Source organism: Carettochelys insculpta, chromosome 3 (assembly GCF_033958435.1).
Source record: "Carettochelys insculpta isolate YL-2023 chromosome 3, ASM3395843v1, whole genome shotgun sequence".
Classification (NCBI taxonomy): domain Eukaryota; kingdom Metazoa; phylum Chordata; order Testudines; family Carettochelyidae; genus Carettochelys; species Carettochelys insculpta.
This window is the reverse complement of record NC_134139.1, coordinates 110406906-110423402: the sequence shown is the minus strand read 5'-3', so window position 1 is coordinate 110423402 and position 16497 is coordinate 110406906. Positions and strand designations below refer to the sequence as shown.

General features: G+C 42.8%; 1 protein-coding gene across 4 annotated transcripts in view; it reads right to left on the bottom strand.

Moving 5' to 3' along the window:
* The window catches only part of PTPRK (protein tyrosine phosphatase receptor type K), a 635931-nt gene extending 622926 nt beyond the window's left edge, over window positions 1-13005 (bottom strand). For all 4 annotated transcript variants that reach the window (XM_074990593.1, XM_074990595.1, XM_074990594.1 and 1 more), the window contains exon 1: window positions 12770-13005. In XM_074990593.1, the coding sequence (XP_074846694.1) occupies window positions 12770-12857 (88 nt within the window). In that variant the 5' untranslated portion in view covers window positions 12858-13005. The remainder of the gene's footprint in view (window positions 1-12769) is intronic.
* Window positions 13006-16497: the final 3492 nt, after the last annotated feature.

The window sequence follows — 16497 nt, the reverse complement described above, 5'->3', positions numbered from 1 at the left end:
GATATTAGCTTTAGTTGTTAGGCCTATGAGCCTTATAATAACTAAGCTGACCAGCCGTGACCCTAAGGCTATGTCTACGCAACAGGGCTTTGTCAACAAAATTGGCATTTTTTCAAGGTGTTCTGCAAAGAGTAAAATTGACAGAAAGCAGCACTTTTGTTGACAGCCATACCCCCCTCCCAAAAAGGCATAATGCCTCTGTCAACAGAAGGCCCGTGTGGATGTTCCAGGGGGCCCTCTGTCAACAGACAGGGCTTCCAGGACACTGGGCAGTCCTGTCTGCTTTGCTTCTGGTTGGCTGTTTTGCAAAGCAAGGGGCCAGGCAGCCCAGCCACTCTCTGTCAACAGAGTAGATCATTTGGCAATTTGGCTACCATCTGTCGACAGAACTTTTTTCGGAAGATATCTTCTGACGAAATCTTCTGTCGACAAATTGGTGGAATCTAGACATAACCTAAATGACAAGATGGCCTAAGATTATCTTGGAATATATAGTTTTGCTGATATCTTGATTAAACGCTCACAGGTAACTACAAGAAGTTAGCTCACAATAAGTTTGGGATCTTTTGAGATAGAAACATCAGCAGAGGAACACCTGCAAGATTGCAATAGTAAATGATTAATCTAGATTATAATAAGTTTGAGATAATTAACATACCAACCTATATTATAAAGAAACCCTGATATTCTCAGGGTGAGAAAGTTAGTCTGGGGCATAGAAAGCAGATACTGTTCATAAAATACCAGGGCAGCTATCAGAACCTTTAAGAGGCTCAATCACGATCTAGGCAGGTGAGACCTTGACTGTTGGGCTCACTTGATGTCCCAGAGACAGAATAGGACCCCTGTAGACCAACACCTACCTTCCCACCTCTGCGTCCCCACAAGAATTGTGTACGTATGGATGCATGACACGGCACGGAAAGCCGAATTAATTTTGCACTACTGCTATGGTTCAAAACATTTGTGTTTTTATAAACAATGCTAATGAAAATATTGAAAATTTAGCATCTATTACATGTTATGGTTGGTCTACTAGTTTTTGGTTTTGTTTTTTTTAAGCAATTCCTCATCTAGACTCTGAAGTATTCACATGCTGCACTACATGCTAAACTACAGCTGCAAGTCATCACACACTTACTACCCTACATTTTCATTTCAACTAACTACATCTTTTACATATGGACAAGTATACTGTAAATTTATCATCTGTGCATTGTTTTATGACCTTGCCCACTACAGACCTTACAGCCTAGAGTGATGGTTGCCCAGCAACAGTTCATGCCTTTCCTGAACACAGAGGACAGCAACATTAGAATGTGTAAAAACCCAGAAACATGGGGTTAAGCACACACCCACACCTTAAGTGCCCTCTCTATGAGTGCTCCAAATTACTGTAGTTGCACTCTGTCTATTCCACTCTCAACCACACAGGCCAGGTGTACACTAGGAAATTAGGTTCTATAACTACATTCTTCAGAGATAGGAAAAATTCACTTCCCCGAGTAATGCAATTAAACAGATCTAACTTCCAGCGTAGACAACACAAGGCTAATGACAGAGTTCTCCATTGACATCACTACCACCTTTTGAGGAAGTGGGGCTCTCCTGTGCTGGTGGGAGAAGGTCCCCCATTGGTGTCAATAGTATTCACTGAATTGTTTTAAACGATAGACCTGTCCTAGTTTACTTTCCTGAAACTGCCATGTTTGGAAAATTTAACACTTCACTTTAACTCACAGGATACCATCTAACCCTGAACTTTCTCTTACCCATTATACTAAACCCAGAGACTTCTCATATCCCACTTCATTACTGACAACTGCCATAGGTGCAAACCCTGATCTTTCCATATCATAACACAGCTCTGGCTCGTCAAACTAATCCTGATCTCTTCAGTACACAAACAGATCTCTAGTTACCACTGCTTCCACCATTCACTACAGGAACAGTGCACACCATAAATGAAGCTGCAGATAATTTTCAGAGCTTACTGCTTGCTCTGTGGGGCAGAGACAACATTACAAAGACAAGTTCTTTAATTCTGTCACCTGGTTTTCATTAATTTGAGTTTTGCTGTACTTCATGCCCCTGCAAGGACATGAACTATCACCAGGCAACCTTAACTGTTAATTATTTTCATTTCTTTGCCATTTAAAACCTATTTAACTTCAGTGAATAACAGTTCAGAAGAAGGACATCTATGACTCAATGCCTTCTCCCTTCATTTAAGGTGCAAGAATTAACAATATTTATCTTCCAAGGTCATTCAGGCATCCTCCAGCAAAACCTGGGAAGATCAACGTTGACATTCTTTGTATTTCTAAAGGTTAAAAAAAAGCAAGCAGAGGCAAACAAACCAACCCCTGTTTTTCAGGCCTCTTTTCACCTCTAAAGCAGTAAAAAGGCAGAAGTCTATTATATATATTTATACGTCGTTTATAACAAAACAATATTCATCCCTCAACATACACCCCTGAAAAAGCCTTCCTGCACAGGAAGGAAAATAGACAAATAGAGAAATTATGCTTTGAGAGGGAAATCAGAGGTTAGCAATTGTACAAAATATAAAATTTCCGTCTGTACTTTACATTACTAGGTTTTGATGAATTGCCTTTCTGCTGGGTATTGACTTCTGCCTCTCTGATAAACCTCATGAAAACTTACCCCAGCAATACATAAGAAAGAAAACTGTGAATTTTCAAAGAAATTCAACAGTTCTCCCACATTTATAGCCACAGAGACAGCATCCAGAGGAAACCCCAAGAATTGCCACAACATAGCCAGTCTCCCAGTCTGATTTTAAATCCTCTCATCAACATATAAAGCCTAAAAGATTCCAAATGACAACGTGTTACGAGTGGAAGAGTTGTTCTACCACAAGCAATAGATACGATATGAAAATGACCGAATGCTTGTAATTTTCACTTGCTGCGCTTGACCGGAAATCAAGAACACCCAAGTGAAACATTTGAACACCAAGACACTTCTGTTTACCAATGTCAAGGTACCTCAGTCTACTCAGTAACTAGGAGCTTACTCTCCAGTGCAGGTAGCCAGGTGCTAGCAGCATTTGGGCCCATGTGCTAACAGCAATGTTGCTACAGTGGCACAGACGGTGGCACAGGCTAGTCATATGATTATTTACAAAGAGGGTCATTCAGATTTGTGCTCAACTGACTAACTTGAGTTACTGGGGTCAGATAGCCATTTTAAGCATGTTTGCACAATCACTAACTTCTGTGTAGACATGCCTTTAGGATGAGGTAAGCACTTGAAGTCATAGGTATTTTAAGCCAAGCTACTGAAAACCTATAAAAAAAATGAGTAATAACTGGTCTGAAGAAGTGGGTCTGTCCCACGAAAGCTCACCTACTAAACTACTTTGTTAGCCTTTAAAGTGCTACTTGACTGCTTTTTTGTTTTGATATAGAAAAATGAAAGCATGGAAATGCTACTTAGCACTAATCATAGTTAAAACCTACAACTTTGTAAAATCAAATGTTTCCACTCCACAAAGGACATAATTTATCAGAAGCTGTTAGAAGTTATTTTAATTAGAATCTAATTTGTTTTGTCATGGTATTTTACTCCGCCAGTTAGTTATCTTCAAAGCCAGCAGTATGGTTTCACTTTGTCATTACAGAAAGGGAGTGTATGTGTACACGCGCACACACACACACACAGAGCCTACTACTCAATGTAAATATGGTATTCAGTATACAGTAAAAATATGTCACAATTTAATTATAGGAAAAAAAAAGAAAATCTGGCTTTAAAATGTAAGCCGAATTCAAAATTCTAAGTACCCAACAAAGAGAGAGAGTTGGGAGAGCGAGAAATATTACATTTTTCAATTAATGTATGATTTCTCTGGGAATTTCAGCAGTATTAAACCACATGCTTACCAACTAATAACTTTAAGGGCTTAACCCTGTAGCCTAACCACTTACTGCAGTAAACTGTTATGTATCCAGCAGCCCCAGGACAGGAAGTTGCCAGACAGTCAAATGTTCTGGGCAATAAAGAGGTATACCTAGCAATGCGTAACACTAAGGAAAAACATGATTAGATATTAAGAAACAAAGAAAAAAGTATGCAGAGTACTTTACCAACAACAGCAGTATTGTATTTACAATATTTATTAGTATTTATTTGTATTATGTATTTACATAATTTACTTAATCATGGGTAAAATGCAAGTTACTTGACAGTTCGGGATAACAGACCCCCAGATATGAAAGTTTACTGTAAAAACTATTGGCACATGATAGCAAACTCAGATCTAAGCTCAATAGTATAATAATCCCATAAATGTGTCACTCAAATACTTTCTGCAAAAATCCTGTTAGGGCTGCATCAATAAGCAGTGCCATAGCATAATGTCAGCCAAATTCATTTTAAAAATTCTCTCTCAAGGCACGCAGAAAAGCTGTAAATCAATATATTCTGTCTTTGTCAGATGAGATTTAAAACAATGTTTAAGTGTACAAACTAATGGGTATTCCCAAAAAACAATCTTTGAGGTGTACTTTGAGTCTAAAATATTGAAGTTTTTTTTCTTTATTTTGCTGAACAAAGACTCTCACTGATTCTGGAAAGTTTGATGTATTTGGTTTACTTTAAAACACGACAGTCAAACTAAGACTAACTTTGGCACGGAAGTTACTGAAATGAGAAATCATTCATAAAATACACATATTTCTTACTTGGGGCTGCGGCTACGGCTACACCACATTCCCCTTTCAGAAGGGGAATGCATAAGCAGCTGATCAAAAATGCAAATGAGGTACTGATTTACATATTGTGTGCCTCATTTGCATAACAGTGGTTTTTTACTGTCCCAGAAGTGCTGTTTTCAGGGAAAAAAAAACAAGCAGTGTAAGCAGGGTTCATTTGAAAGGAAACCCTGCTTTTGAAAGCATTCTTTCCTGAAAATTATCAGGAAGGGTACTTTCGAAAGCAGGGTTTCCTTTCGAATGAACCCCACAGCACTTCCAGAACAGCAAGTGTCCACAATTATGCAAATGAAGCATGTGATATGCAGTTCAGAGCCTCATTTGCATTTGATTGGCCGCATTTGCTTTCCCCTTCCCAAAGGGGAATGTAATGTAACCACAGTTAATGTGTCACTAAGTTATTGGCAGGTCCCAGTTCTGCAAATAGGCCAGAACCAGAATTAAATAGTTTGGGTCAAATCAGGTTGCAATTAAATACATGGTGCTTAGGCAGTGGTGGGAAACCTGTGGCTCTCAGGCAACAGGCTGTTCACTGGGGTTCCACCTGCGGCCTTTGCACCTGTCTGCCCTCCACCCCCACTGGGGCACTGGAATCCCACACTCCCTATTCCTCCCAGCACTTGCAAAGAACCATGAACCTGCTGATTCTCACTCTGTCCATGCTCCTCCCCATCCCTCCCAGAGCTTGAATACTGCAAATCAGTCGTTCACATCTGCTTAGGCTCTGGGAGGAAGTGAGGGAGAGAGGGAGAGGATGAGAGACAGACTGGCTGTGTCTACACTTACAAAAATCTTTGAAATAGCCATGCTAATGGCCACACTGAAGAATACTAATGAGGTGCTGAAATGACGTGCTCACCCCCAACTTGCCTGCCCAGTGGTCCTTTTCAAAAGGACCCTGCCAACATCGAAATCCCCTTATTTCTATCAGCTGATAGGAACAAGGAGATTTTGATATAGGCGGGGTCCTTTTGAAAAGGACCCCCGTGTAGACAAGCCATGGGCAAGCGAACCACGGCACTTTTGAAGTGCCATAGCCAGCGGCATGCTAATGAGGCGCTGAATATTCATTTCAGCACCTCATTGGTATTCTTTGATATGGCCATTTCGAAGTTTTTTGTAAATGTAGACGTAGCCACTGTGAATCAGCGGATTTGTGACACTCAAAAAGTGCTGGTGGAAGGGAGGAGCAGAAAGTACGGGACTCCAATATGTGAGAAGTATGGGACCAGAGGGTTGAGAGGGGATGCAAGGGCCACAGGTGGAATCCCAGTGGGCCACAGGTTGCCCACCACTGCCAATCATGCAGCCCATTAAGATGAAGAAGGGCCACTCATGTGGCCCATTCACTAGTCTTGGTTGCCCATACTGAGCTAAGCATCCACCACCTCAGTGGGTTCTCAGCTGTGTATTGCTACCCACGTGGAAGTCAAGTAGTTCTTAACTGAATTTTCTTGTTTTAGTTTGTCTCTGTCAACCAGTACCTTTTAATCTATTCAATATTTTAAAACTGATGGTGAACTGTTGCAAGTAAGACAAAATGTTGACTCACAGGCAGGGATTTGGCTGTGAAAAGACACACAGCAAAGCAAATGGATCATTTAAACACACATACCAGATTCCTTGAGAAAAAAAGTATACCTGGAGTTTTTGTGGAAATAAATTTCGAGAATAAAAGGCAGAACACAACAAGAAAACAGCACTGTTACTTCAGCTACAAAAGAATCCATAGTGTGAGTGCCCTAAACTTTTACCATGGATTTCCCCACCCCATTCCCTACTCTGAACAAAGGAAAGAAACCAACTTGCGTAACTACCTGCCAAGTGCTAAACAAAGCAAATGGAACTCCTTTGTGTCAACAATCCTCACTATGGTCATCTGTGACTTTACCTTCCACAATTCAAAAAATTATTTGAAGAGTCTAACTGAACTGCTCAGCACCCACACAAAGACAAGATTAAAAATAACTTCCACAAGCAGCCTGGGGCAGGGGTATTGTTTAACTAGAACTATAAACTTTGTTCTCTAACACAATATTGCTGCTGTGCAAACCTAATAGCCTATTATTTTAGGATACACTGCAGCTAAGGCTGCCAGCCCTCCAGGTTTGTCTTGGAACCTCGAGGAATTAAAAGACTGTCATGTGATAAAAACTCTAGGAATACGTTCAACCAAAACTGGTAACCCCAGCTGCAACATGTTTTTATTCTCAGGCATTTGTATAAATAGCTTATTATTATTATTTTTATTATTTATTATTTCAACAGCATTTTAATAGGAATGCTTCCAAGTCACATACACATTAGCCTGAATTACCAATAACAGAAAAAAGTTCTCCAACACCCCGCAGTTCATGGCCAAACAAGGTGTACAAAATACAGGCAACAAAATGTTTTGGGTGCTATATTTGCTCAATGAAATACAATTTCTGCTATAAGGTTTACAACCAAAATTCTTCTTTAATATTATATGCCTCATTTTCTGCCTTTCCGCCAGTTCAAATTACATATTTTTGCTAATGAAAAAACATGCACCACAAACAGTACAGAATTGCTATTATTTCAGAGGATAGCTAAGTTTTTAAATTTTTAATAGCTGCAAGCTACTCAGTAACTATCACTAATGTCTGGTTAACACATATTGGCCTCTAGAACTTAATCCACATCTCATAATTTTAAATAGTTTGTCCATTAATTTAGGCCCCCTACTGCAAATATTTATGCAAGACTGGGGCCTTGAATTAACAAGGCCACATACAAGAGATACCAACATACAAGGGAGAATGCAAATATATTCCGTGACAACATGGCTTCACCTATCTCCACCCATCACCCACCTATGAAGCTTGTCAGGCTTTTAATTTTTTTTTTTTAATCCAAGGTTATTTTAAAATATTACACACATATATAGACTATGTACACACAAACACACACACACGGTTTGAGTATTGGCCTTGTAAACCCACATTTGTGAGTTCAATTCCTGAGGAGACCATTTAAGGGTCTGGGGCAGACAGATTAAAAAAAAAACTGTAAGGGATGGTGCTTGTTCCTGCCAAGAGGGCAGGGGACTGAACTCAATGACATCCTGAGGTCCCTTCCAGTTCGATGAGATGGGTGGCGGTGGGGGGATGTAAAAACACGTGTGTCTACTGCACACAAATTTCAACCTGATCAGTGAGAAAATACCAACCAGACTTTAGTTACTTTCACATTAGAGGGGTCACTCAGTTAATATTTCATAATTATCTGATTAGTTGAAAAAGTTTAGGTATTTACCAAATATTTTTTAAAAATATTAGATGAGGAATTAAAATGGTTTTTGAAACTCTCTCATTTCAGTCAGCCTGGCTAAAGATTCTGATATGCTTCTCTGCATCAAGGGTATCTCTTAGATTACAGATTCCTTAAAAAAGAAATAGCACGTGTGTTACTCTACAATATCAGATTTTGACAACAGTAGGGTTCTTTCTTTGAGAAATTAATTCTACTAAATTTTAAACAAACATAATAATCAAGGTCCTTACACATTTAGCCCTTATTCATTTAGCGCCAGTATGTAGAGACTAAAGCATGCATAGTTTGCAGGACCATTACTTCAAATTATAATATACTTTATACAATACAATTTACAAGCACTTAACCCTTTAAAATACAATTACTTATTTTTAAATTATTTTAATTATTCCTCAATAAAAACATGTTCTGTGAGATTAAAATTTTAAATGTCATACCTTTAGGCATCTAAGGCTGATCCATCTCTAGGGATTTTAGCTTAATACCTTGTATTGAACACAAAATAAAATGATAAACTGTTGTAATGAACATCATCACAGGTTATATAATTACAATATTGCTATTTAAGCTAGATGAGGGAGAGTAATTTTTTTCAGTTTTTTTCCAAAAAGTTCAACTGCTATTATTTAAATGGTGCTTAATGCTGTTATTTATAATGAACAAATTGCAAAACTGATCAATTCCTTATTGAACGCCAAAAAATATTAAAAAACATGCTGTATACGAAGTAGCTAGACTTCTGTGAATTTCAGGCGCTGCCAGGATGTTGTCACCCAGTGTATGACAGGCACATGCCAAGCTGAAGCGCCACCTCCCATTACAGCCTAAAAACTAAGTATAGAAAGAAGCAAAAGCATAAAGGAACACACTAAGAGGCAGGAGTTATTAAAAATACTTCTGACTGCACAGTGGGGAAAAAAATAGACACCTACCATGTGTCATCTGCATATGATGGTGTTGAGGATTACATGCCAGAGAAAATTTCCATCTGTGGCTATCTCCTTTCAAAATCCATCGTATTGTGTTGGGGTTGGTTTTCCCACCCCCCACCCCCTTTCCTCATTGCTGTTCTCATTTTTTCCTGCATTTCTCTTTAATTTGTGCCACCTTATCATCCTCCCATGTGCTTTCAGAGAATACACAGGGAGGGAAGTCTGCTTTTAACAAGATTGTGAGCCACAGTTTGGCCAGCCCTGTAATACAGCACATCACACAATCCAACCTGAATATTAAGTTAAACTGTCTTGTATCTGGCCACTGTTCCTAAATTGAAAACTGTGTGAAGGACTCAGAAAACAAAAGAAAATAATATGATATGTTGTAGAGGTGTCAGTGGGGTGCAGCATATACTGGTAGCAGAACCAAATTGAGTCAACATCTTTATTAATGATCCGGAAGCAAGGATGAATAGTAACTTTGTTCTAAATTCTTATGAGACTGAGCATATGAATATAAATACAAAGGAAGCTGGAGTGAAATTAGAATGAGCTTTAACTTGGAAAACAGCAGGCTAATACACAGGGAGGGGGAGCAAGAATCAGTCCAATGAATATATTCAGACAGCAGTAATGCTGCTCAAAACTTCAGGGTGCCAAAAGGCAGCTAAGTGGATGTGTCTTTGGCTACCTGCACACAGACATCTCATCATGGGCTACAGAGAAATTTCCTTTCGGTATGGCACACATACATACCCTTACCTTGTGTACAGAATATACTTTTGAACACCTTGATACAAGAGAGATGTCAACAAACTGAAGGGAATGCAGAGAAAGAGAAATAATTAAAGGTCTTTGGGGACTGCCTTTTGAAAGGAAACAAATAGGTTTATAGAGTTTTACAAAGTCTGAGACATTCAAAATTAGACTAAACATCAGGAAATACACACTAGAGAACAACTCTACACTGGCAGGTGGTAGATGGACAAGGTGATTTAACAGGTCTTTCCAATCTCAAGCATCTAGATTATGATGTATAACACAGAACCTTAACATTCCATATTTTGTAGCTGATGCTATTTTTCTTCTAACCTTTAAAAGTCTCACTGAGCATGCTTTTAATTGATGGAGCTCTAATCAGCACTTCTCATACTTGCACTAGAAACTCAAGGCATTAGATACTGAAACACTCAGGATGTGACATACATTAATCCCATGTCTTTCTACAGAGGTGGTTCTTCAACTCATTCAGGCTTTACCTACAAGGAGAATCCTACATTCCCTTCTCGGCTCTATACATTCTAAGGTAGTGATACAACTTTTTGTTGTCTCTGTTAAATATGAAAAGGATTTTAAGTCACATTCTAAGACAAGACATATCATGAAAGCCTAGAATACACAAGTGACCACACTTCTATGTAAATATACAAGCTTGTGAATGCAAGGATCCTGAAATAGAAGTCTACATAGTACATTGATACAGCACCGTCAAGTCACTGCAATTTCATATGGCCATAGCCAAATTAGCATACAGTATTATGCATACATGAAGATATTTTCTGTTTTAGCATAATAATTTCTAAAACCTTCAAATACAGGAAAAAACAAGGACTGCATATTCAACACTCTTCTTTCCTTTTCCCCTCTGAAGAACTTTACCACACAATACATTAAATGTTTACCTTTGCTTACAATTGCTATATGCATGCATGAAATTATTATACACCCCCAAGTCAGGCACCTGTCTGGTATGCACCACTTATGTGTCCTAACTTCCATCTTCACCTTATCTTTCTTGATTAAAAGACAACTACAAGGTTCAAATGTTTTAGCAAAGAGGAAGAAATGTATTCAGAGGAACAGAGTAACACCTTTCTCCCACAATTAAAATTTTACACTTCAGCTATAATGGCAACAGCATCTCAAAGTCTCATGAATACAGATACCTTCAATCATAGCAATGTTCCAGCTGGAATTTTCAATCAACAAAATAAGGTCCCAATAGGATGGGACTCAAATGTCTAATTTCTGCAGACAAATGGAGACAGGTGACAAGGAAAGAGAAAAAAACAGTCTTCTGTACTATTCTTGCATGTAATGCATCACATGAGGCAGACAGACCAAAAAGTGATTTCCATCCTACAGGAAAGATTTACAAAATAATTGATTAGGTGAAGAGCTTTTTGTGGGGCAGACCCTCTTCCTCAGATCTGGAGGTGTCTGAGGAAGTGGCAGATCTGGAGATATCTCCAGATCTGAAGAAGTGGGTCTGCCCCACAGAAGCTCAGCACCTAGTCAATTATTTTGTTAGCCTTTGAAGTGCCATATGAGGGCTGGTTTGTTTTGTTAGAATAGACTAACAGGTACCTCTCTATTACTACAAGATGAATTCAGAATGTTTACTACAAACAAATTAAAAAATATGCTGTGACCCAACACTAAACAAAACACTTGCATTCCAAATATATCACTCCTTGTCTAGCATGGTCAGAACGTCTTTTATTCTGTTTGCTGCATTTCATCATCTTTGCATGACTGCACTCCACACCGTGCATGTGCGGCCACCTGAATATTTACCTCTCATTTTGAGCCACTGGAAATGCCCTAGTTGGGACCCCCCTCTACTTGCAGCTCCTTTTCGGTGTTTTGTTTGTTAACCTGGGCAATCCCCACCTGCTTTCCCTGTGGGGCTGGAAATTTGCATCAGTTTTCCGGAGACCCGCAAACATCTACACTCTCGCCTGGAATATAAACTCTTGCAGGGACTCCTCGCTCGGACGACCTCTGCGGCCTCCTGCAAAAGCGAACGAAGCAACCCCGAGCGGAAGTCACCGGTCAGTGCTGACATGGGAAGGTGTGAGCGTGGCCAGGAAAGTTCAGAGTCTGGCAGCCGAACGCGCCCCAGACCCCGCCTGATATTTACCAGGGAAACGGCGCGCGCCGCACGGCGCCGCACACCAAGCCAGCGGCCCCGGCACCGCTTCAGAAAGTTGGCCCGGCGCACACGGGCGACTCCCAGGCAAGGGGGAAAAGCTGGTTAGCTGAGGACAAGCAGACCGCGATGGCCCCATGTGCTTCACCAGCCCCCCCCCCGCCCCTTGGAGAAAACTCGGGTGGGGGGGGGTTACCGGCTAGGTTAGAGCAGGGCTCGCCGCCCCCCAGCCAACCCGCCCCTGCCGCCCCTCCTGGTACCCCAGAGTCGCAGCGGGGTTCTTCCCCCCACCCCCCCAGTTCCCAACCACACCTCTTCAGCTAGAGGCGCTGGCCAGGCCCGCCCCGCGGCAGGGCGCTCCGGGCTGCCCAGCTCCCCCGCTGGGGTTAGAAAAGGAGCCGGGACGGCCACAGCCCCTAGCGACACCCGACACATGGACCCTTTCCCCCCCAGCCGCCCCAGAGGAGAAAGTTACGCGAACAATGGGAGCAGCGGCGGCTCGGGCACAGCGCTACCTGGGGAAGCGGCTCGCGGCTCGGCAGGGACTTTACAAGACAGCGAAATACCCCCCGCCGCCTGGGCCCCCCCGGTGCTGTCTGCGCCCCCGGCAGCCGCACGCAGCCCGGGAGATCGGGAACTGGAGGCCCCGCGGCGATAGCCCCGAGTCAGTGCCCGCTCCCGAGCGCCGCAGCCCGGCGACCGCCTGCAGCTCTGCCCGGAACTGGACGCCGAAGGCAAGCGCCTGCCCGGGACGCCTCCTTACCTGGGCTCCAGCTCGCCGGGGGCGGGACCCTCACTCCCTCCCCCCATCCTGGCGGGGGGCAGCGCGGGCGCTTTGCCCAGGGCACCGGCCGCGGGGCGCTTACCTGCGGCGAACTGGGCTCGGAGCAGGGCGGGCGAGGGCCAGGCCAGCAGCACGAGCAGCGGCAGCCAGGCGGCGGCTCCCGGCTCCATGGCGAGTTTGGAGAAGTTTGGGGCAGAGCGGCGGGCTGGCGCCGGTCCGCGGGCAGGACTCGCCGGGAACCCGCTGCAGCCGCCGCGGCCCTCGGGCCCGCCCCCGACCCACCCCTCGGGCAGCCCCGGCCCGCCGCGTGCACGCTCGGCGGCGGCTGCTCCCGCAACTCCGGAGTTACTTTGGCGGCGCGCGGCGCAAGGGGAGGGAGGAGCTTCCCGGCGCTGGGCAGGGGGATGTGGGACTCCGGCCCCGAGCCCAGGCGCCGCCGGAGCGGGGCCCGCTAGCGCCTCCTGCTGCACGCGCGCGGACCTGCAGCCTGGCTGCCGGCCACGGGCGCACCAGCTGCTGCGGGAGCCGCCGGGGCCCGGCCTCGGTCATCTAGCCGCCGCCTCTCCCGGGCAGCCGGGGCAGTTTCAGCGGTGGGGAGCGCTTCTGGCTCGGGCTGCGGCGCTTGGCTGTCTTCTCCAGCCCCGGGAGCAGGAGGCTGGATCGCAGACTCGCGTAGAGTGGTGTAACGCCGGCATCATGTTAGCCCCGGGGTAGATGGAGTTCCCCCCACAACCCCAGCGACTTGCTTTGGCTGGAGTTTCTCCTGATTTTTGAACTATAAATACCGGACTGGAGGGAGGTGGGTGTTATTACAATGCAACCCTTAGATGCAAACTGCACACGTTTTGGAGCCAGTTGAGTATTTGCCGTTATCATGGGGAAAGGGGACGGTATACACTCCCTCTCTGGCAACACAGATCGCTTGAAAGGCCAGTAAGTATTGCCTAACTGTATTGGCATTGAATAAACCAGCTACTCCATGATCTCCTTATGTACTGTGTGGGCCTGAGCCTTTCTCCCACATGCTGTCCCCGGACTTTAATAAGACTCTGCCAGGGCAGAAATGTAGTTCCTTAGCAGATCCAGACTTGGTGTATGCTGTGCAGTAAAATCCTGATCCTTCACTACTGAATGCAAGGGGGAGTTTTGCTATTAACTCAAATGGGCACAGGATTAGGCTTTTTAAACAAGATTTGAAATTATGGGTAAATTCTCTCCCCCCACCCCTGCCCCAATATTTAACTGTGAATTTGGTTAGTGAGGTGTGTTTAGCTCTTTGCATAGCAAGTTATACTTAGGGGTGTCACAGAATGATTTCAGCAAAACTTGAAACCACTGAAAACAGACAGGTTTTGTTACTAGCTTGAAATTCTGCCCAGGTTCATTAAAAGGTTTGCTGTGTTTCAAAACCTCTTCCAGCCAACTTGTGCCAATTGATAGGTTTGCCTCTGAACCCTGCAGAACTCATGGTGTCACAGCAAAAACAGGTAAAATGCACCAGGTCGGATTTGTATCAGAGTAGCAGTGTTAGTATCTGCAAAAACAATGAGAAGCCCTGTGGCACCTTTTAGATTAACATATTTTGGAGCATAAGCTTTTGTGGGCAAAGACCTGCTTCGTCTGATGCGATGTAGTGGAGATTCTAGAGGTCAGTTTGTATTATTTCCTATTTATTTGAATACAAAGCACACACAGGTGTGAAGTCCTGTAAATCAAAATCAAATAAAAATATTCCCACAGGGTCCTGTGTGTGATAATGCTGAGATTTCTTCTGCTTACATGACCTGGGATTTGTGGATGAGAACTGGAATGTAGTTAGCCTACAACAATTTAGCTGTAATTTAAACTCTAGACCCAAGACATTTAATAAGTCTACTCAGAGTCAGGGCTAATGTATTAGATTTCAGTAAGTACACAGAAAACCCAAACTTTGGTCTAAAAAGAAGCTGTTGGCTTTTAAAACTTTTACCATGTACAGGAATCAGATTATTGAGCCCAGGTAAACATTTTATTTGGGTGGAGTGATTGAAAACCAGTCCAGATGTATTTCTATGGAATACAAATAGCTGTGCTTCAAAGAACATGAAGCCTTTGTTTAAACTGACAGACCCAGCGAAATTCAGAGTTCCAGGAGCATGACACATTAACTCGGGATCTAACTGCACTGGTATTTTAGGTGTTGCAGAAACAATGGGCCATTTACTGATTTCCAAATACATATACCACAATTTGTATGTTAGCTCTAATTTTGACTGTATTGATTTTAATTACCAGTTAATATTATCTGCCATTCAGGTTTTGTATATATACAAAATCCTGAAAATATATGGGAGAAGAATCATTAGGTCATCTCATATTGCCACACTAGCACAGGGCAATATGTGGATTCACTTGCCCAGTTGGGTCATGTAATCCATTTTACTGCAATTGAATACCTACAGTACACTTACAAGTGATTATCCAAACTATTTTTAACATCTTCCAGTGGCAGAGTCTTTTGATTTCCTCTCTTTACAGCCATTCTTATTCAGCTTAAAAAGCAATGAATGGACCTTCTTCCTGTGGAATTAATTCTGCTTCTTAAATGAATGGAGAGGTTATCAGTGAATAAAGAACTGTAAAGTAAATGGCCTTCATTTTCCTAGGGTATGTGCAAAGACTATAGTGCTCAAATCCATGTTGGCTTGGAGTTGTTGTTGTTGTTATTTTTTGCTTTTTTTTAATGTTTAATAAACATACTTAAAAATACTTATATTGACATATCAGGTTTGAGGTCTATAGTAGTCTGATGGGACTTGATTCATTATTGCTGCTTTAATATTGTTATAGTCATGAATGTTTGCAGCCCTTTGCTTTAAATTAAGAGCAAAGTACAATACATTTAAATTACAGCTTGCACTTCTTTTAAAAAATATTCTGAGCTAAGAACTCGGATGTCGTGTAAGCCTGAGGTCAACTAAAACAGCAGTGAAAGGAATTCTCGGATGACTTTCCCCCAAAATCCCCTTGAGGGGGGATTCTGCATTGCACATGAAGCCCTGAGGAACCCATCACCATCTTTACTCCCTGATGATCACAGTCTCTAACTAAGGTGCAAAATAAATTTCCCCAAACTAGAAAAAGCTTAATGTTCCCAGAGCTCGGCTGGATTCTGGACACTCAGTAACAGATTCAAAAGTAGCAGTCCTACAACAAAAAGTTTCAAAAATAAAATGGAGAGAGAAATCTCTGAGCTGCAATTCATTTGCAAATTTGACTCAATCAACCAAGGATTAACCAGAGACTGGGAGTGGCGGGCCCCTTACTAAAGTAGTTTCTCTTCTCTGGAAGTTCACACCTCCCCATTAGAACCTGACAATGGGTCACATCTCTCCTGACAGACCTGACTTGTTTCTTCTCCTCTCTTGATGTATCCTACTAATAATGAGCCATTTCCACCTTGACTGAATAGACCTTGTCAGCTCTGGCCCTCCCTTTTACTGGGACTCCGCTCTTTAAATACTCCTCTGAACACCCCCACACCCCCACTCATGCATCTGATGAAGTGGGTCTTTGCCCACGAAAGCTTATGCTCCAAAATACCCATTAGTCTATAAGATGCCACAGGACTTCTTGTTGTTCCCATCCTCTCTCTTTTCTTATTGAAACCTCTCCATTGCTTTCAGGCCCACCATGAGGTGGGTTGCCCTGAGGCCCAGCGATTCAAAGGGGCTGGGTTCCACTGCAGTAATGGTGGTGAGTGGAGCCTCGTGTCCTTTAAATCACCACTGGAATCCTGTGTGGCACACTGCTGAGCCATGAGTAGCACGG